A 9,626-nucleotide genomic window follows, 5' to 3' on the forward strand; every position below is an offset into this window, starting at 1 on the left:
CGGAACTAACGGTTGTATAATATACTGTGTGTGTATAATGTCATATATGCATATCATACATATACAAACATATGCATGCGTGCGCACATGCAAAGACACACACATGCCTCCCAATCATTAACAAGAACTGGCAAGGACTGTTTTTCAAACTCCCCTGCTGCCTTCCTTCTAAGAATCCCCCTCCTCCCTCCCTCTCTCTCTCTCTCTCTCTCTCTCTCTCTCACTTTACCCCCCTACCCCTATACTCCTCCCCCTTTCTGACAATGCTTGATTAGCTAATTAGCATCCGTATCAGAAGCCCTCTGCTAGTGAGCATCTATCGCCTGACATTTACTTGCTGATACTCCAACTGTAACCTTTCATTATAATTCATGCAGCTGAGCAAACGGGACAAAGGGCAGCATCCATCCATTCACTGGGTACTGAGTTATATAGAAAAGAGATGGGAGAGAGATTGAGTAAGCTAAAGAGGGATGGAGAGAGAGAGAGAGAAACTGGAGGTGAATTCAGCGTGGGATGTTAAAGGAATACATTTAGGAATTTATGTATCAAATAATGAGATCAATTTAGGTGCGCTGTTTGTTTCCTACCCTCTTGTTTTTATCATGAGCTGAGAGAAACTAACTGAAAAGATGGGAAACTTTCTGAATTAAAACTGTTGTATCAATAGTTTCTGGACAGGGCTTAAGACACACACACACACACAAAACGCCACAAATTTCCCATTTAAATGAAGGTCATCACACAAATGATCCCACACCACCGCCGAGTTTTAATATTTTCACTAAGTGCAGTTAATATTCACTGCATTGAGATATTATCATTTGTATAATTACAGCTGGGTGGCCTGTTATTTAAAGAGACCAGGTCACTCATTTAAGTCGCTCTGCATAAAAGCATTAAATCAATTAAAAATGTAAATAGAATTGGGATATTTACATGTATATGGCCTGATTTTCCAGTTGGAAACACCCTAATAATGTAACACAGGTCTGTACCACTTTTTGACAATAAAAGTTTTCTTTGTGAATCAGGCGTGTGGCTTGTATCTTCCTGCATAATCAAACTCACAACTCATTCATATTAGTGCCAAATTTTCTGTCAGAACTCAATTTGCATAGGATTAGTTATGCATGGTGGGCACGCACTTAACATCTAATGCACTGTCTCCTTTCATTGCTTGTGGTTAGTAACTGACATGCGGTCATTTTCTTTTCAGTCTGAGGGTGTCGTGTGCAGCACTGCAGCTTTTAGTGAATCTGTGCTGTGTGACTGTCAGCCTTCCCACGGTGCCTCCAGGGACTTAAAATCCTCTTAACATCTTTAATGGACTGAGACGGTATTAACAGTGCTAAGATGCATACGGATGGCTGTAAAACCATCAACTCATAAAATACTCCATTTGAGTTTTGGACACCCGAGGGTTAATTGGGTAATAAAAGGGTCAATGTAAACATTCAATTTAAGTAGAAATATTTAAAAACGTCAAAATCGGTGTTCAAATTTTTTTGGTATTTTTGCATAGGTGTGAGGTCATTTGATGCACCATCTATATTGAGATTTCTACATTTCTCTCCATCATAGACAGAGAAGAAGAGAAAAAAAGAGAAATCTCACCATTATTTGAAGAATCTAGACATTGTAAACCTACATACAAACACACTCCTCTACTCCCGACAGAGCAATTACTGCGGGCCTCAGCAAAACAACACACGCATTAAACATGAATAATATTATTTGAAGTACTCCATCCCTGTAAATAACAGACAGAATTACCGTCATTGGCACACAGAAGCTCCTACAGGCAGACACACACACACACACACACACACACACACACACACACACACACACACACACACACACGGTGTTCTGTCTCAGTAGCAGCTATTATGCAAGAGAGCAGAGTGACACAGTGACAAAAACAACCCCAAAATGAAAACAATGGTGTGCAATCACCTTGCCACTTCACACATATTCCAGTCTTACACACACACACACACACACACACAAATCCCCCTCCTCTTTTCCCTAATTCCAAGAAATCACTCAAACACATGCAATCGCACACACATAAACACATACACACACACACACACACACACACACACAATCACAGAATCGCACACAGAGACAACACAAAGGTTGCTGGTGATTCAGATTACCAAGTAGTTGTTTACTGCTGTGTGAGTGTATGCGGGTCTGACATCATTGCTGATGCAAACATTATGCTGGCTATCCCTAGCTACTGTATGGAGACACCTGGGCCATCCATCTACTTGCAGTGTAAAGCAAATTCACCAGTCTAGGTTTATGCCTTTTAGCTTTGTACAGGTATTCATTCTTATCACATCACAGTCTGTTAACAGCAGAAAAAGTTGACCAGAACATTATGATTATGATATTATGATTAAAAAATTACAAAATAGATAAGATTCCATGGTTTGTATGGGAATCTAAGAGCTGAGGGGCGAGTGTGTACACTACTACTGCTTTTATTTGGGTTTCAGCTCTATATGTATGCAGGGGTGTAGTGGTAAATATCATCATAAAACTTTCTATTTTAAGAAAAGCATAATTTATGTTTTCCCTTAAAAGACCCAATCTTCATATGCTTTACATCAGTTTAACCTATTATGAATTTATGTCAAGCTGAAAACAGGGGTAAAGTGGGCAAGCAGTGTGAATGTGTGTGTGTGTGTGTGCGCGTGTGTGTGTGTGTGTGTGTGTGTGTGTGTGTGTGTGTGTGTATAAGACTGAACGAGCATGACTGTTCACATACGTCTGTCAACTGTGAACACATTGAGTACTGTTGACAAAATGTACTTATTATACGTCACTTTGGAAAAAAGCATCTGCTAAATGATATAATGTAATGTAATGCAAAGTGTGTGTATGTGTCTGTGGAGGTGTGTGTGTGTGTGTGTGTGTGTGTGTGTGTGTATCTATATAAGTGTGTGTTTATGTGCCTTATGTGTACCTGTACTCGCTGTCGGGCTGCAGGCCTGTGACCAGGTGACTCGCCCCCGTCTCCACGGTGATGGTCTGGTCGTCCAGGGTGATAACGTAGGAGGTGATCTCCGCCCCGTTGGTGTTCGGCTCCTCCCACTTCAGCAGGAGGCAGGTGGAGGGGGAGTGGCCCGACTCCGAGGGGGTCAGGAGGTCCAGGAGGGCGAGGGTAGACACCGGGTCAGGGTTGGTCGCCGGGGTCTGGAAGCTCACCTGCTCGCTGTATGGGCCAACGCCTGCTTGATTCACCGCCTGAGCGAGAGAGAGAGAGAGAGAGAGAGAGAGAGATGGTGGGGAGGTGAGGGAGAATTAGGATGAGTGATGGGATGAAAGGATTGGGGGACAGAAACAAAAAAAAGAAGAGCAAGGAAGAGAAGGATGAGATGAAGAGGCCGGGAAGAGAAAGAGACCAAGACGGATGAAGGGAAACACAAGAGAAAGAGTGGAAGAGAGAGATGGAAGTGGAATGAGATGGCAGGATAAAGCAAGAGTAAGAAGGACAAAGAGCGAGAGAAAGTAAAGTAGAAACGGGAAAAAAGAAGAAATCAGCAGAGGGGGGAAATTCAAATGAGATGTGAGAGAACATTAGTCTATTTCCCATGCTGTGTGACAACACATCTATATTCAGCTCAAGTGTCCTCTATCAAAAAGCCCTTCAATCGCTTTTCAGTCGTAATAGTCTATTTAATGGCCCGGCGTGAACTCAATGAGGAGGAAACGAGGACAAAATGCATTTTAAATACACATCTAATACATTTTGAATGCTTGAATTGAATGAAACATAAGGAGCGCTTGGTTCATCTTATCTTGCGAGTAATGGGTCCACTTTGTGGCTGTTGAATGTGACAGATAACAACAGAAAGAGTTGACTGTAAGTAGTGGAGCACTGGATTTATCTGTAATAGTCAAAAAAATACTTCATAAAATATGAGGTGCCCTTGATTTTTCTTATTTTGCAAAGGATGTGTCGCTTTCCAGTCGAGCGTCCAGCAACATTAATTGAGAGCACCTCAAGGAGCAGAAGGCAAGATTTACAGATCTATACTAAGAGAGAAGTGTTTTGAATGCTTGAGAAAATATCAAGAGCCCCTGACTTACTATTTTATCTTGCAAGTGTGCACTTTTGAATATCAGGCATAAAAAGAGAAATATTCTTCAACAGTGGTACGCTTGATTTATTTTCAGCTGTCAAATATATTTTGAAGAGGCTTGAAGAAACTTAAAGAAATGTGAGGAACTCTTGATTTATCTTACCTTGCTGTTAAAGTGTCTGGCTGTTTAAAGTGCCCTCATGAATCAAGCGCACCTCAGGTAGTTCCAATTTAAAACCATATTTAAATAGATTTCTTGCGTATGTTTTGGAGAAACCGGATCAGAACTTATGGGCTAGAAGTCACTGAGAGTTCAACCGAGCCTATGCTTATGGTATGACGGTGTTCTTGCAGTCCGGCTAAGAGGTACATGAGGTACGAGGTACATGAGTGAGATGCAAACATGAACACACACACGCACACAAACGCAAAAACACAACTGTGTACACACACTCAAGCATTGATTAGGGCATACAACCTTTTGCTGTCCTCTAATCCATCGTATATAAACCATATAAATGAGCCCATAAAGACTGGAACCATAAAACATGCTCTTACTGAATTCATAGCCCCCACAGGGTACATCTGGTGTGTGTGTGTGTGTGTGTGTGTGTGTGTGTGTGTGTGTGTGTGTGTGCGTGTGTGTGTGACAGAGAGAGAAACAGAGCACTTATTTATCCTTCAGATTAAGAGGCAGTGCACAAGCAGAATGAATTACCTTTTAACCTTTCACTGTTTGTGTGTGTTCTTGTTGTTGATGCTGCCCTTGACTGGCATTTGTATGTACGTTGTGTGTGAGTGTGTGAGTGTGTGAGTGTGTGAGTGTGTATGCGTTTAAGAATCTGGGCGTCATCAGTGTCATGCATGCAAGCATCTGTGTGTGTGTGTGTCTGCATATCTTGTGTTCATGTATCAGTGCAATTATGCGCATTAAGCATTAGTTTGTGCTCGCTTCTACCTTGTATGCATGTATATCTCTGTGTTTGTGTGAGTACAGTGTGTGTGAGTACAGTGTGTGTGTGTGTGTGTGTGTGTGTGTGTGTGTGTGTGTGTGAATGAGTGTCTATAAGTGTGTGTGCCCATCAGTGGGTTTATGTGTGAACGAGAGTGGATGAGTGTGTTCCTGCCCATATAGGTAGATTTGTGTGCGTGTACTTGTGTGTTTAAGTGTGTGTGGAGCTCAGTGGGTTCGTGTATGTACAGTTTGTATGTATGCGTGTGTGTGTGTGTGTGTGTGTGTGTTACCTGTAGCCTGCAGCAGTAGAGTGTGGCAGGCGTCAGGTCTGACAGTTCACACTGTGTGGCGGCTCCGCAGTAGATGAGCTCCATGGGCTCGTCTTCCCTCGCCCACTCCAGACGATACTCGGAGATGTCGGCACCCGAACCCTCGGGGCTCTGCGACACACAGCAGCACACACACACACACACACACACACTCTGTTCAGCTCAGTGAAACAACTGGGAGCTTGGAATTAAGAGGTTTGTAGCAACTGATAATGCAATAATTGGTCACAATGTAATAAAATATCACTCTGAACAGGTTGAAAATGTAGTAAAACCTACCAGATATAAAATTGTAATCATTAAAAAATAAAAAGTGTACCCCTTCAAAATGTAATAATCACCAGTTAATTAATAATGCATTATCAAAATCTGAAAATAAATAAATAAAATAAAAAATACAATATCAGTCTTAAGATGTTATTGCATTATCCAGCAATATCTAACAGGAATAAGTTATAAGTCAAGTTATTGACATGTAAAAGTTATTACATTATCCAGCAGTTATTACATTATTCATTATTACATTATCACTTTATCACAAGGTTGCATCAGTTTTCAGAGTACCTATGAGACAATCGGTGTTCAATGTTTTGCACACCATCAAGCAAAATGTATGTAAAATGTATGCAAACTAACCGTTCTCATTTGCATTTGTAACAGAAAGGCAAAAAAACCCCAAAGAAAATATGAATATCTCATTTTTGGCAAAGGTTTCTAGGTTTTTTCCTTAACACACAGTTTGCAGCCAATATGAAAGTAGTGACGAGCCACTTCAAGAAAAGTGGTACGGGGAAAAAGGACGGAGAAATAAAAAACAAAGTACTGAGAAAAAATAAACTGAGAAAAGACAGACTGTCACCTTAAAAGAGGCAAAGGGAAAAGGAGGATAGAAAAGAGAAAGGTTGTATTCAATCAAGGATACGACACCAGAGAGAGGCTTTCATTCAATACCAATATTTCAGCCGGGGGAGTTGGAGTGCCATTAAAAAGCCTATCAACAACACTCCAGGCCCACAACTTTAAACAGGCAGGTTTTCAGGTCAGTGGGAATAGAAAAAGGGAGGCTGACCTTATTTTGACATCGTTTGAGAGGAGAGATACCACTGCTACAGTGCATTATTCAAATCATTATACTTTTTTTCCCTTTTTTGATCTGCCTTCTCTCTCTGTCTCGCTCTCTCTCTTCCTTGTTCCTCTCAAAGAAATATGTCTTTGAGCTATTTGCCTAAATATAGGTGCTTATCTGTATTACCGTGTGTGTGTGTGTGTGTGTGTGTCTCACCTCCCAGTTGAGCGTTAGGCAGGTGTTGCTGGTGAGAGTGATGAGTGGCGCCCCACACTGGCCAGGAGGGCCCGCTGCAGTCGTCACCTCTGTTGGCTCAGAGTACGCACCGAACTAGAAACACAGAGACGCCACACATACATTAGAGTAGGCGCACGCTGGAGGTGTGTGTCACAGAAAGCACACACCATACTCTCTATTTGTGTGTGTGTGTGTGTGTGTGTGTGTGTGTAGTCTGTTCTGTTTGTATGAGATTGGATGAGAATTGCCCAAAACTAAGAGAACTGCTCTCCTCTCAAGTGTCTCTCTGCTTGTTATTGTCTGTGATGTGATGATTTGCTTACATCTGTGTGTGTCTGTGTGTGTGTGTGTGTGTGTGTGTGTGTGTGTGTGTGTGTGTGTGTGTGTGTGTGTGTGTGTGTGTGTGTGTGTGCGTGCTTTCTGATCAGCCAGTCTGAGTGCTAACCAGCTCTGAGTGTCTGGCTGATCAAACCAATCAGATTTGTTTCAGACGGTGGAACACTTCTGCATCTAAACACTGTCCCTGTTAGTCTGTCTGGGACAATCTGCCCTAATAACTGCTGGCCTGTGTGTGTGAGTGTGTTTTTGTGTGTGTGTGTGTGTGTGTGTGTGTGCATGTGCGTGTGTCGTAACGGTAAAAACCATCTAACTTTGATTTTGGTGTTCTTCCATTTGTGGCTCATACTGAAAGTTTCCACAGTCCCTGTAATGTATGTGCTGACTAGATTTCATGGCCATAAGAACCATAAAACACAAAATTACACGGCTGTCAAGTGGAAAATAAGAATTATTTTCATACTCCTGACTTGAATGGCTGACTTGTTGAGGAAGCATGATTCTCACTTGAGCGTGGTGACGTGTGTGTGTATAACAGGCATGCAATATTTATCGTTCTTTTTTAGGATTTCAAGTAGTTGGAAAGATAATCCACATTCATTTCTAATTACTAGTATTTAGAAATTACTAGTCGACAGGTTTTTTCTTGTTTTTTTGTTGTTGTTGATCTGGTGTGTGTGTGTGTCTGTGTGTGTGTGTGTGTGTGTCTGTGCCTCACCCCAGCCTCGTTGGCGGCCCGCAGTCGGAAGCTGTATGTGGCACCAGGTAGCAGGCTACCCACGGTGCACTGCAGCTCCGTCCCATGGTACACCTCTGCCGGCTCGGTGTCACCCTCGCTCATCTCCAGACTGAACACACACTCCTCACACACTCCCTCGGAGAGAGGGGAGTCTGGGGGAGGGGGGCAGTGTGAGAGAGAGAGAGAGAGAGAGAGAGAGAGAGAGAGAGAGAGAGAGAGAGAGAGAGAGAGAGAGACAGAGAGAGAGAGCAGAAGGAGATTATTTACTATTACACTGTGATCAGAAACCATATTCGGACTCATCTGTGTTGGCCCAGTGGATGTAATAATCGTAAAATCTTTCATAAATTAACTTAAGAGGACTTAGTTATGATTATGTGTAGTTTTAGATGATTGTATGCAGATGTTTCCAGCTCATTATGTCAGGTACATTTCTCTTCCTGCGGCATGGGATTCTTTTCTTTCTTTCTTTCTTTCTTTCTTTCTTTCTTTCTTTTATCAATCGATTCATTCTGGCTACGGTGAAGTGAAAGTAATGAATGAGGGAGGCAGTGGGGAAAACCCCGCCATGCATAATGCCTGACCTTCCACTCAAGCCAGTAATTGCAGCAGCGCTATCTGAGTGCAAGCTGATTAAGGCTGAGGCCAGCTGTACGAAACTGGTTAAAACAAGAGGTTCCTCAACTTTTCCGGCTGGGAGACTTTTGCCTGCCAACACATAACACAGCTAATCGGCAGCAATGGGCCGACATTAGGATAGTTAGGTCAGTTATTAGGCTGGGTTAGGCATTTAATGGGCTAAATTAGGGCTGAATTAGGCTGAAATATGGTTGATTTGGTTTGCACTAGAGTTGGCCAGGGAAACACACGAAGCAGCCAAAGGGAGATTTAGCTGCCTCACTCAAAAACAGCCAAAAGCTCTCTAGCAAATAAAACTACACAGTGTGTGTGTGTGTGTGTGTGTGTGTGTGTGTGTGTGTTGCGTACTTGTCTGCACTCACCCCATTCTAACTGCACCTCCTTGTGTTTGGCTTTACCCACAATCCTTGGCGGCTGGCAGGGCCCTGGTGGGACGCTTAACGTACGGACCGGAACGCTAACAGTACACTTCAGGAGCAGAGAGGAGCATGGGAAATGGAGTCAAATAACAAAGAACAGTCATTATAGATCAGTTTAATTATTTACTGGCTGAAATGTGAATTTAAGACAGGTGGGTGCTTTGGTGTTTATGTGTGTGCAGACTGTCCACTCCTAAGAGGAATTATTTTGAAAATGCTATGGCCATCAGGCACTGTGCGGTTGTATGTGTGTGTGTGTGTGTGTATGTGTGTGTGTTTGTCTTACCGGGCTGTGTCCTCCGGTGCTGATGCTACACACACGTAGGCGGTAGGAGGTCCCAGGTGTCAGGCGCTCACACACACATTCTGTTGCCGGACCACTGTATGCTACCTCCCACTGGCTCGCTGTACACACACACACACACACACACACACACATACACACAATACAAGACAGAGCAATTACACAACCGGTCACACACACGCAGGCATGCAAATCAACGTAAGCACATACACACATTCTCTGGCTGTTATTGCATGCTGCAATGGACCAAACTGTTTTCCCAGAAATTGAATCCCATTGACCCAATTAATATCTGTTCACCACTTTGTTTTGCTTGTTTTTTGTTCTGTTGATGTTTGTGTAGGCATAGGAAATGCAATATTCCGCCTGTGAAGAGGCACTCTTGTTATTTAAACACATGTCCTGTTTTCACCGCCACTCGAAAGACAATTTCACTGTACAGGGGACAATGTACTGTAATTATGTAATGTATATGCTCATATCATTAAGCTATTCTAACTAC

At 42.6% G+C, this 9,626-nt stretch overlaps 1 protein-coding gene across 1 annotated transcript in view; it reads right to left on the reverse strand.

Annotated features, from left to right (window-relative positions):
* The window catches only part of LOC139663326 (fibronectin type III domain-containing protein 3B-like), a gene marked incomplete at its 5' end in the record, with an annotated part of 22,792 nt that extends 13,567 nt beyond the window's left edge, over positions 1 to 9,225 (reverse strand). The window contains 6 exons of the mRNA XM_071541963.1: positions 2,981 to 3,261; positions 5,346 to 5,495; positions 6,667 to 6,780; positions 7,742 to 7,914; positions 8,764 to 8,869; positions 9,107 to 9,225. Of these exons, the coding sequence (XP_071398064.1) occupies positions 2,981 to 3,261; positions 5,346 to 5,495; positions 6,667 to 6,780; positions 7,742 to 7,914; positions 8,764 to 8,869; positions 9,107 to 9,225 (943 nt within the window). The remainder of the gene's footprint in view (positions 1 to 2,980; positions 3,262 to 5,345; positions 5,496 to 6,666; positions 6,781 to 7,741; positions 7,915 to 8,763; positions 8,870 to 9,106) is intronic.
* Between the last annotated feature and the right edge of the window lie 401 nt (positions 9,226 to 9,626).

This window comes from Centroberyx affinis, unplaced genomic scaffold (genome assembly GCF_046629955.1).
Source record: "Centroberyx affinis isolate AG114_WGS23_722 - 3 ecotype Tasmania unplaced genomic scaffold, CSIRO-AGI_Caff_v1 ptg003983l_1, whole genome shotgun sequence".
Taxonomy (NCBI): Eukaryota; Metazoa; Chordata; class Actinopteri; order Beryciformes; family Berycidae; genus Centroberyx; species Centroberyx affinis.